General features: G+C 39.4%; 1 protein-coding gene across 19 annotated transcripts in view; it reads left to right on the top strand.

Annotated features, from left to right (window-relative positions):
* trpm3 (transient receptor potential cation channel, subfamily M, member 3) overlaps positions 1-24,114 on the top strand; it is a 138,318-nt gene that overhangs the window by 12,831 nt on the left and 101,373 nt on the right. For 7 of the 19 annotated variants that reach the window (XM_056375827.1, XM_056375829.1, XM_056375838.1 and 4 more), the window contains exon 1: positions 14,179-14,919. The exons of the other annotated variants lie outside the window; for them this stretch is intronic. In XM_056375827.1, the coding sequence (XP_056231802.1) occupies positions 14,830-14,919 (90 nt within the window). In that variant the 5' untranslated portion in view covers positions 14,179-14,829. Of the gene's footprint in view, positions 1-14,178; positions 14,920-24,114 lie in introns of those variants that run through there. 19 annotated transcript variants of the gene reach the window in all.

Raw genomic sequence — 24,114 nt, forward strand, 5'->3', positions numbered from 1 at the left:
CCATGAAAAGGGAGGGAAAAGGATAGCAAGAGGACACGGCTTGATAAGGTCGCATGGCAAACTTTTGTTGCTGTGGCAATAATTTCTCAACTCACCTTGCTGAGGTAATGACCACAGCTGACCTTACAGACATTATCTATGTGTATGTGTGGTGTGTGCAAACATGACGTACCCGATGGAAGGCGTATTCTGACCTTAAAAACACTCATCATCATTGCTGCAGTCTGACTCTAGTTGACTCTTTGATGCAGCCTGCCAAGTTTCACTGAAGTATTAGTGAGTTTTCCTCCACTGTCTGCTTTTATCTGGTTAAAACACTAAAAATAGGAAAAAGGAGCTGACAGACTTCTGTAGATGAAATACCACATCCTACACCATCAAGAGCTCCTTGTTTTTCATGTAGTCCTGAAAATGCTATGAACACATGCATCGGTCTTTGAACATGTGATCAGACTCCACGAGAGTTCTTGGTTTATTTGGGCTTTTATTTATCACTTCTTCTTTCTTTTATTTCATCTTACTAACCTGCAAATCCATTCATCCCCCTCTCCTTTCTCCATGTGATTTAAGAGAGGGAGAGGTTTTATGACAGCTCTATAATCCTTTCTCTCTGCAAGGCTTTTGGATCATTTGTGGAAGTGAACACTGTGAGGGGCTTATGAATGAAATTGAGAAGCTCCTTTTCATTATATCACACTGATTGAAGTGTGCTATTGTTATTAAGTTAGCTTTGTCCCCACTTTGTGCTCTATTCTGTCCAGGCCAGTGCACTAATGCTAAGGGGACGGATATAGAAGTGAAATCACTTTTATGTGCACATTTTCATGCCCAAGTGAAAGAAAAGTGGAATCGGCTGTACTTGGAGTGGAGAACTCCAGGGGTTTCTTATCCACTCCACAGCTGTTTGGATGACACATGCATGCACATACTGTACACACGCCGAGAGACATGAACATATAGAGGGAACCAAATCGAAACCAGGCGTGTAGCCCAAAATATTTGAATAGTTACTGAAAAGACCAGGGGGTATGTAGTGTTATAGGATTCCTAAATCACTGGAATAATTAATTGACATGTGTTAATTATCATCAGGGCAGGATGGAGTCAACACATATTCATAAAAACAGGCCACAGTGACTTGCCAAAGCAATATATAGCCTCTTACAAAAGAACATGATTTGAGTTGCCCCCCTTATGGATTTGTCAGATTACTGGCATGGGTCCTGATCAAAGCTTTTTTAAACCCTCCTCTAAGAAGCCTCCCTCTGAATTCCTTCTGCTAATTTATCCTCACTCAGACACAGGGGGAGAGGAACAGAAGTGGAGAGAGAGACACGGACAGAAACGTTTCAGAGATGCTCAGTCATGCCTCAGCCAACACAGCCTCCATTAGACAGTTCACATTAGATTACAGCTTTTTTGTATGCAGAAGGAAATGATAAGTCAGATTTTTTTCCATTTCCCACTCACTCCTTTCCAATAAATCTGAAATCTTTCTCTGATTTTGATGCTGTGTGTTGATGTCATGAACAAGACTGGGCTTCTTTTAAACCCTTGAGCTATAGATTTTTTTTTTCACTCTACATTAGTGTTGAAACACATCGATATTGAAAGTTTCCCTAAGGAAATTTTTGTGGAGATGGTAAACTTTGCAGTGCCCCTGTTTCAAATACACAGATGCAAACAAAACAACATGGAGCTGATGATGCAAGTTCAGCAGGTAAATACAGACTTAAACTTCAACTCAGTGCAGGCTCTTTTAGGTAACACGTGAGAATAGGTGGTGATTATCAAACAAACATCAGCCTGGGGCCAGATGCATAAAACTGCGTAGACTAAACCTATGTGTATGTACAAAACCAGAACTATGCATTCTTTTAATCAGAATTATAAAGCCATGCGTACACATGTTCCACTTTATAAATCTCACTCATTGAGAAAATGGGTGTATTTTACCCCCCTAAATAGCCGTAAATGGATGAGGACACTCCCTTAATCAATCAGTTTGCACAAAAAAACACTGTCTCCACCACAAGTTATCGACATGGCACAGAGAAGAAAGATGAGAAAGAAGCATAATTTCACTGATTGTGAAACTGAGGCAAAAACGTGCATCAGTATACTTTAGTCCAATCACTGCAAATGTGACGTCCTGTTTTATTCATTTATTGGGACTAGAGACGTCTTAATTAGGCTACCAGACAGGACTCAAAAGTTGTGATTAGTAAATATTAAAGTATAGTATAGAAGTAAGTAAGTATAGAAACAGTTTACAGAATGTCTCACAATAAATAATTAGGATATTGAACGATGCTCAAGAAAACATTGAGCACACAAACATTTATTTCAGTTTAAGAATTGTTGAATTGTTATTGCTGTGTAAACGGTTATGATGATGATAATGAAGCTAGGTTATTTTAGCAGGTTATTTTTAAAATTACGTGTGTCTGCTTATTTTGTATTTTCACTTCACTATAACTTGGATGGCTTTGGAAACCATGTGTACGCATGGTCAAAGGAATGTGTTAGGTGCGCACATTCTGTGTTTATGAATACCAATTTGTGTGCGGGAAATGGCGCGCGCATGGTTTTTGTGCATGACCCCTTGTGTCTGCATGGTGCACATTTTTTCCGCATCCATTCCTACTTGACTGTGACAGATGGAGCTGATTTTATCTACTTTGTAAAATTCATAAGATTTTTTTCTCCCCAACATTTCAACATGCTGCTCTGATTAATTATTGCTCAGCGAACGTTCAGTGTAATCAATCAATCACTGTCCCCTCTTCCGCTGAATCAGACAGATCCTGGCACATCTCGTCTTATCAATTCAGTAACTTGCTGGCAGTTTAAACATTCACCTCACTCATTAAATACATGGCCTTTACTGTGTGATGTAGCACATCTGCTGGTTGTCCCTGAAGCTTGATATTTTATTTCATAAAAGTGTAATAATTTCTCATGATATCAACAGAGATGCTCTATATTTCAGGAAAGTGGGTGTACCTCCATCATAGTATGCTGAAAACTTAAGTATTCTTACAATGCTGATATTGATATTTTATGGAGAGCCTTCTTTTCTGTGCTCACTGCAGACGTTCCTCAAACCAGTCACCAAACCTAGAATAGGAAAACCCTATGACCGGGAGCTCTGTCATTTTAATGTAAATGTAGATATTTTTATTTATGTAAATCTAGAGATCTTTGAATAGAGATCTGTTGATCTGAAACCCATGTTGCACCCTCTCTTTCAACTGTGGCTTTGAAGCTCTTCTGTCTGATGCCATGAGCTCTGCGCTTTGAGGTTAAGCATATCCCTCTATGTATTTCCTGATGTAGCGGTGTGGCAATAATGATTGCCATAAAAGCCATTACCAGGGGCCCCGGGGCCACTAGGCTGTGGGTCCAGCTTTATTACACCGACCTGCAAGACGGTAATTACACAATGTCTACGTTGCTACGGCAACTTGGAGGTTCTCAGTGGCTAATGCAGAATTTATGTCAGGGGAGTGTGGCATTTTGTTTTCATATACAGCATTGCAGGCAGTCATTCAGAGTGTGTGTGTTGCACACGCGTGTGTGTGTGTAAGTGTGCAAGTTTTTGTAGCTTTACGTTTGTGTGTGGCCCTCTCAATGGGGGCTCATTTCAAAAACAGAGGGACAAAATGGAGGAGGTTGACCCATTAGGTGTACTATCCACTATTTCACCTCACTGGTTCCATCCACGCAACTGAGCACTGAGGCCTGTTTTTATTTTAGGACAACCTAGAAACACACTGAAACACAAGCTACTTCAAACACTCAGGTACAACTAGCCTGAACTAGACTGATCCAAACTCTGCCTTCTTGCCCAGAGAGAAATAATGGCTTGTTATTATCTTATGCACGCTATTATTGGCATGTTTCAGATTAGTTTATCAAAGCAGGTAGATGGTAGAAATGATGAATAAAATTACAATATTCTTTATCTTAGTCTCTGGAAATCTTTCTGTCTGTGATAGTTTCACTAAAAGTTTTTCAACTCAATCTTGGATTGAATTAATGAATCAAAAGTCTAGTAAAGCCACAAAGAGTGCTGAAGAATAAGGCTTTAGGTTTAAAGATGCCAGTTTACTCTGTAGCATTTGCGTGAAATGAATGACTGTTCATTATAGTGTCTTCTGACACTGAACCATGTCTGCATTGCTCTGTTGATTCAGAAGATTAGATCGGCAAGCGCTAAAGCTATATACATAGATATATATAGATTTGAGTGAGTGAGTGTGAGAGTGTGACAGAGAGAGTGTATTTGCTCTATTTCTACATTGAGCACAAGACTGACAGAGACTTGGGGGCTTAAGCTAATGCCAGATAGGCACTGCACTGATCTCCTGTTGAGAAGAGGAGTAAGTGCAGTCATCGTGTCCTGTGAATATTAACTTTAACAGCAGCTTTTGAAACGGTTGACAGTGGCATTCTGATGAACAGAGTCCAGCAGTGGGTCGGCATATCTGATACAGCTTTCCAATGGTTTTCCTTTTTTTTTCTTTTCATCTCCACAGGCAACAATGACTTGATCATAGCCTAAATAACCTCTGCAGTGAAGCAGTTTTCAATTTTGGGGCCAGTCTTATTTCTTCCTGAGGCATATCATATGTAGACATTGCAATATCTCTCATTGTAAAGCAGTTGACACTTTCTGCTAAGCCCTGCAGCCTCACTCACCTGCCACCTTTTGTTAACTGTCTAGAGCTGGATGTCCAAAAATTTTGTCTAATTAAATTCTTTAGACAAAACTAAATTTGTGTAATTGGTTCAGACAAATTTAAATGTCCAGAGGTCTTGTGGCATCTTGGGTTTTTACTCAGTTGTGAAAAAGTTAGTTGTGCTTTTTAATTCTTAAACTTATATTTTAAATCACATTTCCAAAGATGCAGAGTCCTGCTTTTGTTTTAGAAACCATACTTTTCATTTCCATGTGGTTGGACTTAGTTTTTATTTATGTGTCATGTGTCATTTCTTTTTATTTTTTAATTACTTTGAAGGCACTGCATCCCTGATCTATAGGTTAATATCTGAGTGACTTCTCTTCCAACCTGTGCCTTTCCTCTCCGGCTCTCAGATCTGCCTGAGGATCTCCTCTTTGCCAATTAATAATCTCTGCTCCTAAATGTTTTTTTCTAAAAAAAAAAAAAGAAAAAACATTGCTTTGCTCATCAATTCCAGTTTCATATCTGATCTTTCTATTTCAGGAAACAGTACACTTAAAAGATCATGGTGGATGCAGTTTTCAAAGCCAGGTTTCACAATTGATCTGCACAGACTGAAAATGTGCTCAATAGCAAACAGCTTGGCTTTCCCCTGATTTGAGAGCTAAGTGACTCTGAGACTGGATTTAAAAACATTACATTAGTACTTTGTTCTTTGAATATTTTTTTAACTGGAAAAATATTGCACACAGGGGTGGGACCAACTAGGCAGAGTTAGTGAAATCCAGGCACAGTGCAGTGAAATTCGGAAAGGGAACTACCCTGATAAGTACATTGTTAGTAGGAGGAATATATTCTCAGCATGTGGAGTTGGGTAAACTTCAGCACAGACAGAGCAGCACTTTCCTAATGGACCAGAAAGAGAATACAAGTCGGCTTCTCCACAGAGCATAAAACATCTGATTACCAGCTGTTTCTGAGGACAGACATTGTTTGTTTTATTTTCATGATGGTGCACACAAAGCTGTTTTAGAAGTCAATAGTATCTGCATTGTAATGCCACTACTGCAAATACAGTGTATTTAACCCTTTATTTAAACTGCTAGTCTCATCTCATTGAGATTCAGCTCTTCTTCAAGACAGACCTGTGAACAAGATTAGACATGTACAGTTAAAATATGCACAGACAGAAAATGATACACAATTGAATTTGTGACCAAATTTGGTCACATTATGTAACGATCTATTAGTGCTGGTGCTCTCCTTTTTTGCATTTAAAACTCCTTAAATGCTTGATGATAGGCACTGGGTATCAGTGCACAAACAGTTTCTTTCCTGGGCTCATTTCTACTGCAGATAGAAAACTTAATGTGAGGGCTGGAATTGCTTCAGCTGCTTTAATGCAGCATCATTATGCAAAAGAGCAATTTGGGGTTCAACAATGATATGCATGAAATGGGTATAACTCAATGTTTATCCTTGTTGTCTTCCTTCATCTGTCTCTCTGCCATGTCCTCTTTTCTCCATCATTTTCTCCTTAGTCCAGTTGTTCATCTTCTTCACTCTTTTTGCCTTGGCTCCCCTTTCTCTAACTCTGCCCTCTCAGTCAGTATCAGAGTGGTGTGTCTCAGAGGGACTGCACCAATGTTTTCTTGCCGTGGTTCTTTGTCGCATTTCTCTGATTCTTAGAAGTACTTCTTCAAAAGCTTAACACCAGACATTTTAGACCTGGACCTAAGTTTTCATTTTTTCTCATTGGCTGGCTCTGAAGTCTCGACAGTTTACTTAATAAATAACTTTACCTCCATATTTTTACAGCTCTGTATTTTAGGCTGATGGAGTGAACTCCTACAAACCTCAAACCATAAAGGCACAAACAAAAGCACAATCAGTTAAAACACTTTCTTTATAGGACTACTGTGGAAAGTATTGCGTTAAGTATTTGGTCAAAATTTAGCTGTGTGATAGAAAAAGATTGTTAGGTAGGTTTTAGATCAAAGCTTGACATACTCATCCAAACACACACAAACACTTTCATTTTTTTGAGAAACTCTGCTCGCCATACTGACGAAAAGTGTTATAAAACATTAAGAATTACAGAATAACAGCATAACAGTTATACCATTACAGCACAGTCTGGAGGACAATTTGCAGTGAACTTTGCTTTGATCTTCCCTTTCATCATTAAGTGATCTTTGTTGACGGACGAGTTGTTGACTAGCTGGTATTATATTTAAATGGTATTTTAAAATTCAATTTAAATTTGATTTCTGATAATGAAAATTTTAAATAATGTTTGATTTTTGTTGAAAACAATAATGCGTCAGTGCAGCCTGTGTGCTTGCAAACCAACTACTGTAAGTTTGGAATTGCTAGTAGATGTTTTATTGGAATTTATGTGTACAGTTAACAGACTAGGTGGCATATTACTACAAAATGATTTCTTTTCCAAGGACCGCCTGTAGTTCATGGACATTATTCATAGCAAATTATAAGTTATAAGGTTCCCATAATTGCACCACTCTGTGTTGTTTATGCAAATGTGAGTTTTGGGGCAATTTGAAGCAACACACACAAACACACATACAAACACAAACACAAACACACAGACAGACAGACCTTTCTATAGTTGTGAGGATGTTTTACAACCTAAACATAATTCAACCTCTAACCCTAAAACCAAGTCTAAACCTTCAAACAGAACTTTGAAGTTGTTAGGACAAGCCCAAATGTCCTCACTACTATGGTTTTGAAATAAAATTTAACAAATACAACTCCTGATATATACATACATACAAATACATTCTTCCATGCAATTTACATGCACCAACAGTCAGATTGTACATACTGTAAACTCTATATTAACCTTTCCACGTTGTAATGGTTGTGTTTTGAAAAGACATTAATTTAGCATGCTTCCATTTGGCCCATGATGTTCTTTTAAATACAGAGCAGGGCCTCTGGGTGGATGGTGTCACCTTTTTCCTCATAGTTTAGATATTAGTGCTCATACTGAACCTTTAATGAAAGCTGAATTTTATCTCTTAGTTTGTCCGATGTCCGTCAGGTTGGATGACAAAGCAACTATTGCACATTTGTCTGTAGTACAGAGTCATTATGTTTAACCTTGCACTTTATATATACAGTTGCATGCAAAACTTTGAGCAAATTAAAAAGAAAAAAGTAAATACTACCCTTGCAGGAAACGGCCATTAAAAAGGTCAGGTATTTTGTGGCCATCTTGCACACACAGCATGGTTAAGATCAAGCCACAGATTTTTAGTGATCTTCAGGTTAGGGGACTGAGGGCTGTCCCTTGAAGTAGTTCATGGTGGATTTTGAGGTTTGCTTCTTTTTAGGCTCATGAAATTAAAAGTAAACAAAGTAAAAGTCCATTTTAATGTCTCTGTTTCCGGGGTTGTATTTACTACTTTTCCTTTCTAAAATCAAAATCAACAAAAAAACAAACAACAAAACAAAAAACAAAAAAAATTAAATTTGCCCATTAGTGCCCAAACCTTTGCATACAACTGTATATATAATATATCAAACCATTAGACATTATCTATCTTCTGTCACCTCATTGAGACTCAAATATCGACCATAACAGCATGAAATGTAGGATCCAGTATTTAAATCATCAATATAACACTTATGCAGTTCTGAGATGTTAGTGGTTTTACTCCTTTCTATTACGGTGAATGTAAAATGCCACATAAATAATTTCTACTGCAGGGAAAAGAAGATTGACTCTTGCTGCTCCTTGTTAGACTACCTCACAGCATGAAATAATATGTGCTAAACTAAAAGGTTGAAATTATCTGGAGGGAAGATTTTTTTAATTCCTCTTTCCTTCTCTGACTTCAAATTTTCCTCATTAAGTTTTCAATTCCATCTTCTCCCCTTTGCCTCACTGCCAGCCTTGTCTCAGTCTCATTAACTCTCATCCACTGTTCAACACCCTGACTAATCGTGCTCATGTTATATGTTCTGTATCTGCCCTCAATCTTATCATGTACCTCACAAATGTTACCTACCTCTCCTGCTGTCCCCTAACCTACCTTCCACCCCTGTCCTATAAGTGTCATTTATGCGTCTCTTACCAAATATTAATGCAAAGCAAGGCAGAGAGAGCTGTTATAGTAGGAGGAAAACAAGGGCTGCTAATTTGATTAGCAAATTGATGGTGCTAATAACACCACAGTAAAGTGTTTCACTAAGGTGGCAACACAAGTGCTGGTATGTTATAGAACATATAGACATACATCACTTGTAGTTATTCGACTAAATAAAATTTAAAGTTTAAGAAATATAAAGAATAAAATACTCTAACTCAGCCTATATGAAAGTCACAAAAACATTTTTCATTATTTTCAAGGAATCATAGGATCCTTTAATCCCCTCAGATCAGGCTGTATACTAAGGTAAAAAGAGGATGATTGATCTATAGAGTAAAATTTACTGGTAAGAAACAACACTGTGTTAAGCTGTGATAAAGGGTAGCTTAAGTGACTACCACATGGACAGGTCATTACTTTTTAATTAGTAGGCCTACCATCAGTCTGTTACCTCTGGCTTCACTGATAACGCTGCTGTTTGTCAACAGTCGTTTGCACCTGTCGATAACATTTAGCAGAACTGCTGGAAGCCTAAATGCCAGAGCTGGAAAATGTGGACCTGATTTCAGGGATGTGACAGCGGGCTCTCTGTGACAGCTTGTGGGACATGAGTAACTAAGTTGCACTTAGAAGGGTAAAGACATGTTATAGACATTTTATGAGGCATTAGACCACAGTGGGGCATTGGCATATACATTGGCACATCTGATCTATGATTGGACTCATGACTTAGAGGCTCATAGTGACTGATCGTGAGAAGCAAAAAAGTGTGGACAAAACAACATATTTTGAGACTTGCATTGTGTATGTGAGTGTGTGTCTCCTTATGTGTGCGTGTGGTTCCATCCCGCAGGCTAATAATCATTGCCTCTCTCCAGATGGAGGAGTGTACCCGACTCAGCAGAAGTCTTCCTGCTTCCTCAGGGCAAGGGTAGTAGGGGGTAGTAGAGTGTGTGTGTGTGTGTGTGTGTGTGTGTGTGTGTGTGTGTGTGTGTGTGTGTGTGTGTGTGTGTGTGTGTGTGTGTGTGTGTGTGTGTGTGTGTGTGTGTGTGTGTGTGTGTGTGTGTGTGTGTGTGTGTGTGTGTGTGTGTGTGTGTGTGTGTGTGTGTGTGTGTGTGCGTGCATGTGTGCATATATATGTGTGTGTGTTTGTGTGTGTGTTCCTTTGTGTGTTTGAGTGCATATGGAGGGAGGTATTGAACTGTCACTTACAGGAATCCTCCAGGGGACAAGGATCACATAGAGAAGAGGTAGCGAGCGCCAAATTAGATAAAGGCTTTTGGCACCATCAATCTACAGCAGACAGCTGTGTTAACACATACCTTCAGTCACTTATTATACTAAAAAAACCAACAGTAGCATTGTCAGTGTGTAACTGTATGTGTCCATTTGGTGGACACAGTCATCTATAACACTTTATGGTACCAATTCACATAGAGAAAGAAGTACTGCTACAACAAAAAGAACAAGTAGATGCTGTCTCTTGAGTAAACACCGTTACAGTTAGTTGTTGTTAAATGTTGAGTCACAACAAATGAGAATTTGCAGTATACTCTGTCAAATGGTTGCCTTTCTGTACACAAAAAATCTTCACTTCAAACAAAACATGAGCATCTCGGCACATACATTATTCAGCCAAGTCTTTACAGGCAAAATTGTATAGGTAGATCCTGACACAGCTCCGTATGCCGATTTTCAAGGCACCTGCACTGACATGCTCTTCACATAAGTTTAACATTGATCTTTTTCGTCTATCTTTACTGTTTCATGGTGTGTCATAGCATAGTTTCACCACAGGCATTTGTAGACGGATACTTTATTTAAAGACACAATCTTTATTCCTCATTCCTCCCCACGCATGATTCATTTCAGTTGTTCAATTCAGTAAATTCTTTCAAAATATTGCCAGGGCACCATTTGAAATGTTGTATATACAATATAACAATGTATAAACTCACTTATCTCCACTCTTTTACAAGAATTTTTTGCACACATAATAGCAGAGGATTCTCATTTTCAGTGAGCTTGCAGCTTCTCTGGCATGGCTTGAATGACAGGTGGAAATGGGCTTCTTTCTCAATCCTGTCACAGTGCAGATAGGTGATGGCACAAGGTCTACCTGTAGCAGAGATGTCTCAGAGAAGAAATGGACTACTGAACAGAACACCCACCCAGTCTTATTACACTTAAATATGCTCGCACACACTCATTCACTTACATACGATAAAATGTACATTTTCCGCATAACTGCTTATGAGTCGTGAGTAAATTATTCACACGGATGTGCACACACATTCTTACATTTACATAATACCACATAATTCCACATCTACAGGCACTAGAGCAAAGTGACTTTAGTTGGCACATTAATCATGCTACGAGTACAGGGAAATATCTGTTCAAGTTAACAAGATGAGATCTCTTGCCATTCACCTTAGGCGCAACTCGCTCTATTATAAATAATCATACAACACTCTGAAAATGTGAGTTACAAAACATTTTTGGATATTTATTGTATTGCTTTCACCATCTCATACAAGCTCTAAGCATTGAAGGACTCAAGTAATTCCCAGTAAATCGCCTCCCTCACCAGCCAATTTGAGCTCCCATTGGGAAATGAATCACTGTGAGAGGTTTAAATATCATCTTGTCTGGTCTTGTTCTTTGCCAGTGTTTAATGCCTTTTAATGTCGTGATAATTAGTGTAGCCAAGAAAAGTGAGAGGATAAAACAAACAAGACACTCTCTGAAGTAGGTGTGTTGAACTGATGCCCTCTGGTGGTTGAAATATGTATGTTGCTTTATTGGTAGGAAGATTATGCAGACTTATCCTGTTGTATCCTGATGCATTTAGTAATAAAAAGGCAGTCACTCTGGTTTTATGTTAGTAAAATAACTGATAGTTTGATAATGCTTCACAGTTGGTATTATACCATAATGGCCACAGTCGGGACTAAACGCTGGTGCTGATGCTGAGATGGAGATTGTGCATTAGAAGGTTGCCATCTAGAGTCAGGATGCAGGCAGTGCAGAGTGATGCACTGAGCTCTAGATTGTTTGCTGAACCATTTCATGGGGTGAGTGTGAAGCGAGAGGGTTAGGGGAAAAAGGCAGACTCTCTCACCTTCCATTGCTACCACCCCTCCCTCCCACACACACACACACACACACACACACACACACACACACACACGCACACATACAAGCACACACACAGACGCATATACAAGCACACACACAAACACCATCTCCACTGTGACTAGCTGTATGGTTGACAGACAGATCTCCCAGAGGTCTTGGAGGTCCTCAGGGACCAGGTGTTCAGTGAGGTGGATATTCTTAATGTCAGTTCTTGACTGCCAGTGCAAAACGCCGACTGACTGAGAGAGGTCGTGACTCAAGAGTCATTAGACCATTTACTAATATAGTAAGGTCATCTACACTGTCATCAGTGTATTAGAATATGCACTTTGAGAGCAATATGGTGATGCATCATTCGTGGTTAGTCATATGGTGTTGCATTGCAGAATCTATTGTTTTTCTCTCTAATCTAAGGGGAGAAAGAACACTCAGTTCATTACGAATTACTTGTTGTTCTTTATATTGCTCCCAGGATAGCTCTGACAGCTTGTCTTACTTCACTGAATGAGATGCATAATTTTTCCTCAAGTTTCCCTTGTATGAAAGCTCACATATAAGGCCAACTTTGTATTTCATGTCCATATTATAAGCTTACCTGTTATTTGCACAGATTTGCCACCACTAAGACAGAGCCTGTGTTGCACTGGTACAGTTAGATATTTTAATGCTTGATGCAGCTGCATTCATTTTGAAATTCATTTTAACCATTTTAATACAATAACACTGTGTAGTACATCTAACAGGAGACATCATGTGTTGTCATCAACACCTCTGTACCCTCAGTGGTTTTGTCTGTACACCAGAATATCAGATCACATCGAATCACTCTCCCACCAGCTCAGACATGCCAAATCCATCACAAAGAGAGTTGTTAATTTGTGTTTTCCATATCTTCTGTTCTGACAAGCATTTGGGTGTTGGGTAAGTATTGTGTATCAGTAATTTGATGGAGACAAACAGTCCAGTGACTGGAAATAGAAATAAAGGCACAACAAATTCAGAGCACCAACATAGATGAAGTAAAAATAGCTGGCTCATTTTTGTCAGTGTGCTTCATAATCAAGCATTCAAGTCTTTGAGAGCTGCAGCTACGCTGATAAGGTTTGCTATTGTTGATATACTACTGAACAGCTCTGTTGATTGTTGTAAGGTGTGAGCCAATAGCATTTACAAATGGCAATTCTCCTTGTGTCCTAAGACAGCGAGAAGAATCAATTAGCCTTTAATAATTGTCCCCCTGATAATTTCCAGTTTTTGTAGAAATATGTGGCAAATATTATACATATTAGGATTTGTATAGTGTTAAGTGAGAAGACTGCAAGCATTTGTAGAACTAAAATAATTTAGCTATTATAGTAACATACATATTATCATAGTATCATACATGTTGTAAAGTGGAAATGCATACAAACATTTTTATATTGTTCATACGCATGTGCCTTTAAAGACATTTTTTTTTTCTCAAATTGAAAATTTTCTGTTAAGATTGATACATTTAAAATAATTAATTCATGTTGTTAATTAATTTCAATGTCTGATGCTGTTAAAGATTTGTTTGTATTTTGTAATTTTATTTGAGTGACAGAGACAGTCTGCACTCTCAAGTCTGACATCGTCATATTTGAATACACACATTTGAATAGTCCAAAAATTGCTAGTTTGGTCTTAGAGGATGAAGGAAAAATTAGAATTGCATCTTAACATTCATGCTAAAACAGAAGACTGCATTGCATTTAAATGGCATTTAAAATCAGTTAATGCAATATGAAATTACACAGTCCTGTTTTTAGGTTTTTTTTTATAAATGACTTTAGAGCTTTTTAATGTGCAAATAGGTAAGTAGGTCGTACTCCTCTCCACTGCCACGGCACCAAGTTGTTCAATGTGCTTACGTCTTCAAGCTCCGTCTGAATTCACTCTATAAGACAGAGCTTTGACTCTGCTTCACATATTTCCCTTTTGACCACCATACAGTGCCTCATCACATCTCTTCCCATTCTCTCCATCTTTCCCTCTCTTTCAGTTTCTCCCCATCTCTCCTATTTTTCCCCATGCACAGAAGCAATTCTTTTCACTTGCATCCTATCCCTAGAGTTTCAATTTCAGCTTGTTTATCAATTGTATTGGATTTTATCCCCCCCCCCACTCTCTCCCCACCTCTCTCTGTCTCTCTCCCTTTCATTCTCTCTCTCTCTCTTTCTCATCTTGGAGACAGTAGTGTGCATGCAGCCTCAAATCTAAGCCGCTGCCTGTCAGGGTGCTCCGTTTATGCGCTCTGCGCTGCTCTCGTTTCCTCTCCTCTGCCCTCTGCGCTATACTGCACTGCACTGCACTGCTCGTCTCTCCTCTCCTCACATCTCCATCACTCCTCCTTCTCTTTCTCTCTTCTTTCTTTTTCTCTACCTGCATCCCTCTCCCATTACAAGCTCTTTTCTCTGCTGTGCACTGCTGCGCTCTGCTCTGTTGTTTGGGAAAATATTACACTCTGGGTTTTTTCGCGCCAGAGCTGAGTACACTCCAGCTACTGGTGGAAGAGGAATCAGATGATCCTGGTGCTCCAGGTTTGGCTTGCCTTGAACTCTTTGGATCTGTGTGGGCCAGGTTGGTGAAGAGGGCACAGAGGGAGGGGAGAAGGGGCAGATAGCTGCCCAGGTGAGAGCTTCATCTACTTGGGGAAGTAAAGGCTTCAAGGTGGTGGCGGTGGTGGTGGCAGTAGTGGTTGATGATTGTCCGTCGAGGGTCATGCCCTGGGACTTGCATGCTTTTCGGCAGTTGGAGTTGGAGACCCTCTCCCATTTTTGCCCCCCTAGTGGGGCAGCATTGATCCTGGTGCCGGGAAAAGCCGCCAGGCACCAGTGGCTGCACCGTGAAGAGTGGGCACCATGAACCAGCTGGACGCACCACGGCCACTCAACTGGACCATCAGGAAACTGTGCCATGCAGCTTTCCTGCCATCTGTACGCCTGCTAAAGGTAAAATAAAACAAGGGAAAGGAGACTGGGAACAAGAGAGTGGGAATGAACTAAACTAAAAAAAAACGATGCCCAGGGAGCTGTATCGTAAAATATGTCATGCAGCCCTCCTGCTATGCTGCTGCTTTCCAGAGGAAGATAAGTAGAAAGAGGTGTGAGGATACAAAATGAGTGCTGGAGAAGCCTCTATGCCACATCTCTGGCTTCCTTCAAGTGTACTTAGCACATAACCCAGTGGCTGTAAGGCAAAGCATTAAGAAGGAATAGATGGAAGGATTTAGTCCAAAATAAAGATAAGTGTGGCAAAACTGCCAGGATAGAAAAACTCACTGAGATGGGAGCATTAAGGTTGTGAAGTGCTGGGATGTGCAAAGAGTGGAGGATAAAAATGGAGATGGGATGAAGCGGGAGCATGATGTTAGAGAGATGCACATAGAGTGAGGTAGAGAAACTGAAGAAGCTGTCACAAAGAAAGTGTGTTGAAAGACAAAAATTAAAGATTTATAAACAATTGAGACCAAGACAAAAATTAATGTGGAGAGAGAACAGACAATGGAATAGATGGGAAAAATTAGAGAGTGAGAGTGGATTATATGGGTCCAGTGTTAAAACAGCAAGGGTGAAGGTGAAAGCATGAACTGTAGACATTTAAAGAGATTAAGCAAAAGAATTGAGAGAGGGGAAAAGGAAAGGTAGATGGTGAATGAAAGTGGCAGAATATAAGGGAAGAGAGGATTTGTAAGCATGGGTGAGGAGAAATGTTGGACAGGACTGAGGACATTTAGGAAGCGGTTGATGTGCAACAGCAAAACCCAGTAGACAGGTGTTAAAAGGCATTCAACAATGCACCTCGAAGTAAAACCTGGGCATTTTTTGTATTGTGTTGAGCAGGTAAACCACACCTTTTCATCTCATCACCTGAGCAGACGTGTGTAGCAATGTGTATGAATGGCTGTATATTCGTCTGTGTATCTGAGGATGTGTGGGTGCATTTGTGTATGTGTCTTATCGCCTCTGTAAATCCAGAGAGCCTTTATGTGGCTTGTTTACAGACATTTGTAGCCTCAAACCTCATCTTTATTCATTCATATGCTTTTATAAGCCAGTTACAGGCACTCTGCAAGGAGGGCTATTGTTGGAGGTCTTGAATGCCTCTTCTTCACTCTCCTTTGATCTGGCTTTATCAAAGTGCTCACAGAACAGTGTTGCTGTGATGTTGAACCACACAACCAGAGTGCCTGGGCTCACATGTCATGCATTTGCATTTGTATAGCCTGGCTAAATGAATATCATTGTAATCCTTGATTAAATGTGCATAGGATCTGTTTGTGCACTGAAAGTGTGTATGTCTCAGGATGCACATGCTGCAGTTGCTCACACGTGCTTTACCGTGGATCTTAACACGAGAATGCAGTTTCGTTAGTATTGTCTCTATGCATATGTGTTTTTAGAGCGTTCAAAGCACTGCAAAGGGTTGTAAATGTAATGGAATATATTCCATAACAAAAAAAAAAGTGTTTTTTCTGCCTAAGCTGGATCCCTGAGCATCAAGACTTGAATAGATGATGTCATGAAGTCAAATGTTTTGGATTTCCATTGACACTGAACAAGTGATGCCCCTGCGTGTGGTCATGACTACACCAAAATAAGTTTTAATTGAATATAGGGCTCCCTGCTGTGTAACAAATGGGTTCAAATGTGCCCATCCCACATTCCCTCTGTGTCCAAGGACTGTTTACGAAACAGCTCCAGAATTAACATTATCATTACTTCAGAGCTGTCTTTGCTGTTTAACTCAGGCTTGCTCCAATTAAGTAAAAATTAGTGTGAATTTTCATTCAGGGTGGATTTTTACTTCAAAATGACTCATCCTTTTAACTGTTGCTGCTTTTACATAGCCGATTTTTCATTTTGATGTTTAAGTCTTACAGTTTTGGTTACTGCAATAGCAACTGAACCGGTAGCCTGTGTTAGCACCATGGGTGAAGCTACAGAGGATTATGGTTGCTGAAACTGTGTTTACTGTATGTGAATCCCCCTTGGGAGACATCAGACTGTCAGTGTGAAATTAATCTAATAGGCCTGTCATTATTGTTGGAAATTTTTGTACAACAAGCACTTTCCTCCCATGTCCCTCTAACTTATTACCTGCCAGCTGCTGCCAAGTGCATACTTGCATACTGCGACTACAATTTATAGGCTGACAGAGATGTTTTCTGTCTTCCTTGGGTAGGAAAATATGTCCAATAGATTGCGAGTGCGTATTAGTGTGTAGGTGTGTGCTCGTGTCCGTGCACATGCTGTTTTATGAGAATGTGCATTTATAATGCAGTGGTCCAGGCACAGTTGATGTTGCAGCAAACATGTACACTGCAAGCACCGGTGTGAGCATATGATTTGAACCCTGTGGTCCGCTCAGAGTGGAAGAAAACAGCTTCAAAAAGTACATTTATTTAGAACTGAAACGCCTAGGTTTAATATTAAATTGAAATTATAAATATGGAAAACCCACCAAGAAAGACTGGTTACATCATGTAAGCACTACTACTGCATGTGTCTCCTCATAGCTAACCAGTAACACAGATCAACCGACCTAATCTGCTCTCATGATTCATGCAGTTAATCAAAAACCTATTACCAGTTTCACCATCTTCTTATCCCACCTTCATTACCCTTAAGTTTGTGTGTATGTGTGTGTGTGTGTGTGTGTTTGTGTGTATGTATGTGTGTATATGTATACGTGTGTGTGCTTGAGACAGTCCTGAAGCATGCTCACTTATTGATCATTTAAAGATTATTTTCACAGTGACAAAGCCCTGTAGCTCATAGCATTGATGTGGAATTGATTGTTTTGTGTGTTCATTTTGTGTGTGTGTGTGTGTGTGTGTGTGTGTGTGTGTGTGTGTGTGTGTGTGTGTGTGTGTGTGGCAAATGTTCTTGAGTGCAACCTGGTGTAAAGATATTTTGGATTTTGGTCAATGGTCTATTTGCCTGTGTGAATATATAAGATGAATATAGTTGAGTTCTATGTCAGTGTGAATGGATTTCAGTCTTAGTGAATTAACAAGTGAAATGGTGAAGATGATTTCCTGTCAGGATACACAGAAAACATATTTGTTTTAGTTAAAGGAATCCCTGAAATATTTGTTGTTTGTAAGGGAGTTACTGCTACACTAACTCAGTTTTATTAATGATCCCAAACTAACAAGGAATCAAATTTATACGGACATAAGTGTTCAACAAGTAATTCAGTTCATTACAACAGCTTCCTGTTGACCTTTAAAATGGCAAGCAATTGGTCAGGTGCCAGTTCACAGAAGACTAATGCCCCTATTAGACAAGGGGGGGAGGGGTTTCCTGAACTAGGACATGTAAAAAAAAAACAAAAAAGGAGAGAAAGCACACCTGGAGCTTTACTCTGGTCCATGTGCTCTCATCCTGTGTGTCTAGCCAGTAAGGCATCCAGAAATAGTCATACAGTTTTTAGTGTATTGTCCCTTCAAAACCTTATGCTCCTTTCATCTGGACCTTTTATAAAGGTGCTCTTTACTGGATAACCTGTTCTACAATGCAGGTTCAATCAGAATATCCTGTCTGTGAGAGCTTATGTCTTGTTCCTGAAATAATTATGTATTTAATATATTAATTACATAATAATAATTATTCATTTGCAACATTGACAGCTGAGGTTTTTTCAAGTTTAAGCCTGGGATTTTGTATAGACTCAGCGGGATGAAGTGTGAAATGGAAACAATATTGGACACAGAGTTGGAAATGGAAAATCTGTTCTTTCATCCTCTCTTGGCAATTTTAATACTTCAATTGCATTCACCAAAATACTATTTGTTTCAGCCGTCTACCTTTGTCTCGTCTTTTTCTTTTTAGGATGGCAGCCTCTCACACTGCACGTTTTATATCTTATTATTGATCACCACATTACATTAAGTTGTCTTAACTGCCTCTTCTCTATCAGTTTTAAGGGAATTATATTTCACATCTTCTCACCTTCATAGGAAACCAGACAGTTAATACTGTACCTCTGCAGTGCTGTGCAGTACTAATTGTGTAAAGAAAATGCCGCTTACAGCACAGTGAATACAGTAATAGTCCTTTCTTTGCTTCTCTTCATAAAGTCGTTTATTTTCTGCTCTCCTTCTCTTATCCTTACTCTCTATCTTTTCGTGTCCTGTCCATCTGTCTGTCTCTTTCATCCTCTTTCTCTCTTTGTTACAATCTCATCTCTTTTTGTCTTTCTTTTTCTTATATATTTCATTGCCTCCCATAATCATACAGGATAGATAACCCTCCGTCTTATGCAAAATACATGGGGGACAGGATGCTGTTGCTAGAAAAATAAATATCTGTCTAATGCTAAAAATAAATTTCTGTTACATAAAAAGATACACTGTTGCAGTGCTTTATATCATCTGGTTCTGCTGTGAAGAGTGAATATGTCTGTATGTAAGTTACGCAGAAATCTTACATAATGATATTGATAAAAATCATCTATTGTTTATGTGAGTTCTGATACTAACAATATACATTATTACCAAGGAGCAAAGTACCTGTTATCACCCATAGGTGTCACCACCCATTTTTGTATCTATAGTAGATACAATAAGGTTGACAGGTACAGTAGATTTCAGTATTAAGATTGTTGGGGAACTAATTAACTTACATTTATAGTTACATTATGTGAGACCAGAACTCATAACTGATCTGTATTTTTTCTTTGGAGTAGGGGTGGGGTCTTTCAAATGATACAGATGTTGCACCAGCACAGCAGCCAGTATTACTGCACCTCATTATATCTTATCTGTTAGTCTGACTAAAGAGTGTAATGCACTCCTATGTTAAATCACTGGGTTGTTTAAACTCTGTTGATATGATACCGCCCCACCCATGATGTCCCAATACTGTTTTGAACTGTAGTCAGATTTAATGTGTTGGAGCAGCTAAAGTGTTGCAACAGAAACTAATTTTTCTCAGGCTGAGCTGAGTCTTTGCATGAGACATACTCTTTACCACAGATGTTGTTTTTAATTTACACAGTCTGATAAATTATTAAAGATTGGGACAGCAGGGACTGTTCCAATTACCAACAATTATCTTATAAAATTTTCTTTTTTGTATGATATTGACACCTTTAAAATGCACATATCTTTGTGTGCATTTTGTTATTGTTCAAATTATTTAAGCAGGGAAAGTGCACATAAAATGACAGATGATATATTTGTCTCCGTAATGTTCTACAGAATAATAATAGCTACTATTTATCTGTAGTTATGTAGCATAGCATGTTACCTACACACAGGATACACCAATACAACCAACAACAGGGTCACAAATACACAATGAATTACAAAGCCAAATTGACCCCCCCCCCTCCACTCCCCCCCCCCCCCCCCCACACACACACACAAAACAATTTACACTAAAAAACAAAGCTGCATATCCAGTATTTTGCCTGCTATTCACTAATATTTGCAGTGCATTGGAGGTCTTGTATCCACATCAACAACACACTCTTTCTCTCTTACTTCCACACGTACTGACAGATCCCAGCGTGTTGACAACAAATGCTACTTGAGTGGTGAATTAAACTGGAGGAAACATGTCACGCACATACCTAAGGGAAGATCCTTTCCCCTTTCTCTCACTTGCCCTGTTCTTCTTCTTTGGTATGTGAACAGGATGTCTCAAAGCTTGCGTTTTTATGTGTCAGTGAACCAGCAAATACAGCATTTATGAGATTTCAATTAAAACATTACCTCACTAATGAGCCAAAACGAGAACATAAGCTGCCAATTAGCACCTCATTCCTTTATTGGAGCGCACAAAGACTTTATGTTTAATATTTGGCACATTTCCACACAACATCATGGGAAGTGAAACAAGCTATTTGCAAATTTGTCTTTTATGCTTTCTAAAATATTTGAATCTTTAAACAGGAAACCAGCTCAAGGAAATAATGTGTTGTCATGCTTTTTGTACTCTATTTCTAAATGCATTTGTACTGAATTAATGCAACAGATAGTACAGAATGATTCTACCTAACATTCGGCTGCTGAATCATTTATGAGAATCAATGCTGAAAGGACCTGCATTTTCAGAATAAATGTATAATTTGACAAACCACTTCTGGGTTTCACTGTGGAAATTTGTCACATGCTAGTGTTCAAACATCAGTGGCACACATCCATCCACCCACAGCTCCCACCTTGTATTCAAAGCCACAGCATCCATGACTAGCAGTAGTGTTATGAACTCTGAACCCTGACCTTTGACTAGTAAACTGCCAGGGGGAATTATTCTGGTGATAGAGGGCTGTTTAATTATGTATAAGAACAGTAGGTCATGAATCCTCCTGATATGTTTTATGAACACTATATGCAGGCATAAAATGGTAGTACGGAAACATAGATAGATAAAAATGCTGTAAACATCGACAGTTGTAGCGCTTATATATTGAACTTGAGGTCAGTGAGGTTATTGATAAGTTTCTCAGCCTATTGGTCAATTTGTGGATGGTTGTGAGGGGTGGTGAACAGGGGGTGTAATGGTGTGTGGGGTCTCTCAAAATGTTAGTCTTATTTGTGGAGACGGTTGGAGTGGATGTCCCTCAGGTTTGGGAGTGGAGAGCCGACAATCCACTGAGATGTTTTTACTACCTGCTGCAAATCTTTCCTGACTGCTGTGGTACAACTGGAGTACCAGATTGTACATCAGTATGTCAGGATGCAGTTTATCAGCACATTTTGTGAGAGTCCGTTGCGCCTCATGGTCCTCAGAAAAAACAGGCACTGGTGGGACTTCTTGAACAGGTGATTAGGCTTAATGTCTGGTCCTCTGATATGTGGACTCCTAGGAAAGTGAAACTGGCCACTTGCTTCCACCTCCTCTCCTTTGATGCACACTTCAGTCTAAGGGTTATTCTCATCATGCCTCCGCACCAGTGACAGCCAGAGCCATATTGTTTTTTGGTTGTCTGGTTGTCCTATCCTAGTGGATATTGAATTGACGCCTTGACGGAACTCAAATTTTGCACAAATGTCCATTTGGTCTCAAGGATGAACTGATTAGATTTTGGTGGCTAAGGGTCAAAGTCACAGTGACCTCACAAACATGATTTTGGTCTTGTGAATCCCTACAAATTTGGTACCAGTGGTCATTAGACTCAAGGACAAACTGACTAGACTTTGGTGGTCAAAGGTCAATGTCAGTGTGACCTCACAAAACACTTCTTAGCCATTACTCAAGACTTCACACACCAATTATGACAAACTTTCAAACAAACGATTAATATTTTCTATGACTCTGGATAAACAGGGATGTAATCTGAAACTAGTCTGACTGGTGGAAGCATACAACCATGGGGCGGTAATTCTAGTTGTTCCTGAAGTTGATCATTTGTTGGTTTTTTTTTGTTGAAGTTCCGGTCGTTGAACATGTCTGGACCTCCTCCCTGTAGGCTGTTTCATTATTGTTGGATATCATACCCACTAAGACTATTGTCTTGTCTGCAAATTTTATTAAGATGTAGATGCTATGGGTGGGAGTGCCCTTGTTAGTGAATAGGGAGTAGATGAGTGGACTGAGGATGCAGCCTTGGGCGATGCTGGTGTTGAAGCTGATAATGGAGGAGGTGTGATTTCCCAGCCAGAAATGCTGCTATCATGCTACTGATTATTAAGTTGATCCACAGACAGAGAGGGGTTCCTAGACCTCGCGTCTGCAATTTGTTAACCAGTTTGTTCATGTTGATGGAGTTAAATACCAAGCTGAAGTCAACAAACAGAATCCTGATTTAGGTGTTTGGGCTTTTAAGGTGAGTGAGAGCTGTAAGAAGTGCTTGTGAGATTGTGTCATCTGTGGATCTGGTGTTGGTTGAGCTTAAAGGGGATACAGCCCTTGATGTGGGCTAGCACCAGTCTGTCAAAACACTTCATGATTACTGACGTGAGAGCAACCGGCCGGTAATTAATCAGGGTTATGATTGCTAAGGTCTTGAGTACAGGGATGATGGTGGTGGTTTTCGGATAGGTAGGGACTGTAATGAAAGATTGTAGTGACAGGTGAATTTATAGTGTGCATTTATGTATGTATTGCTTGGATTATATATGGGTGAAAAGGTTTGTGCATGTAGTTTGTGGCTGTTGGATTGCACAACATTATGCTACTGCATATTTCTTTGAACCTGCATGTTGCATTTCATGTGTGACAAGTACTGCAGAACCTAACCTTTGAAGTATTTCACCATGACCATCCCTCAGGATGTAGACGTAATGACCTGAACTGACTAGAGTTCAGATCCAAACATTTAATACACACTAAGATTTTTATTGGTGAGAACTGTATTTTGGTGAGGGCTGTTAAACAGAGGTGGCCCAAATCCTTTACCTTACTAGGAGTATTGGTAACAATAAGGATTAAAGGAGTAGTTTGACATTTTGGGAGTTAGATGAGAAGGTCAATATCTCTCTCGCATTTATCAGTTCAATAGGAACTGGAGACAGCAGCATGTTAGCTAAGCTTAGCATAAAGAATTGGAGGAAACAGCTGGCCTGACTTTTTTTTTTCTCCATTAAAAAACCACACCTACCAGCACCTCTAAAGCTCATTAACATGTTATATTTAGATAGAATAAGTTGTATTGTTACAGGGGGTTTGGTGGCAGACTATTTCTTGGCTGGGAGCTGTAACCTCTTGCCGTAACTGCGAGGTTGCCAGACAACCAGCGGAGACCTCTGCAAATCCCTGCTCCTGGCCAAGACATAACACATACAACCCGCTGGTATCACCACAACTTGTTGTTTTTACTCATCAGAATTTCATTACTCAAATCAAAATATAGAAGTTACACAGCTAGTGTGGGCTTAGTTAGAATGGGAAATGAGGCCATTTCATAAAGGACGCTGGACTGTGTGCTTCTGTATGTGTAGCATACAGACTACATTATGGGATATTCATATATGCATGGATCCTTGGGAGGTAATTTACAGCTAATCAATAGGTCAACAATTAATCAATAAATCTACTAATCAATACATTTCCATTTTATCACTCTCACATGTAATTGTCAGGGCTGTTAAGATAATGAAAAGGCATGCTGGGTTGTGAGGGGAGGTATTGAAAGTATTCAAATTGCATCCTGAGCTCAGGAGACTAAAATTCAAGGCTCTCTAATCATCTGAG

This window comes from Seriola aureovittata, chromosome 5 (assembly GCF_021018895.1).
Source record: "Seriola aureovittata isolate HTS-2021-v1 ecotype China chromosome 5, ASM2101889v1, whole genome shotgun sequence".
Lineage (NCBI taxonomy): Eukaryota > Metazoa > Chordata > Actinopteri > Carangiformes > Carangidae > Seriola > Seriola aureovittata.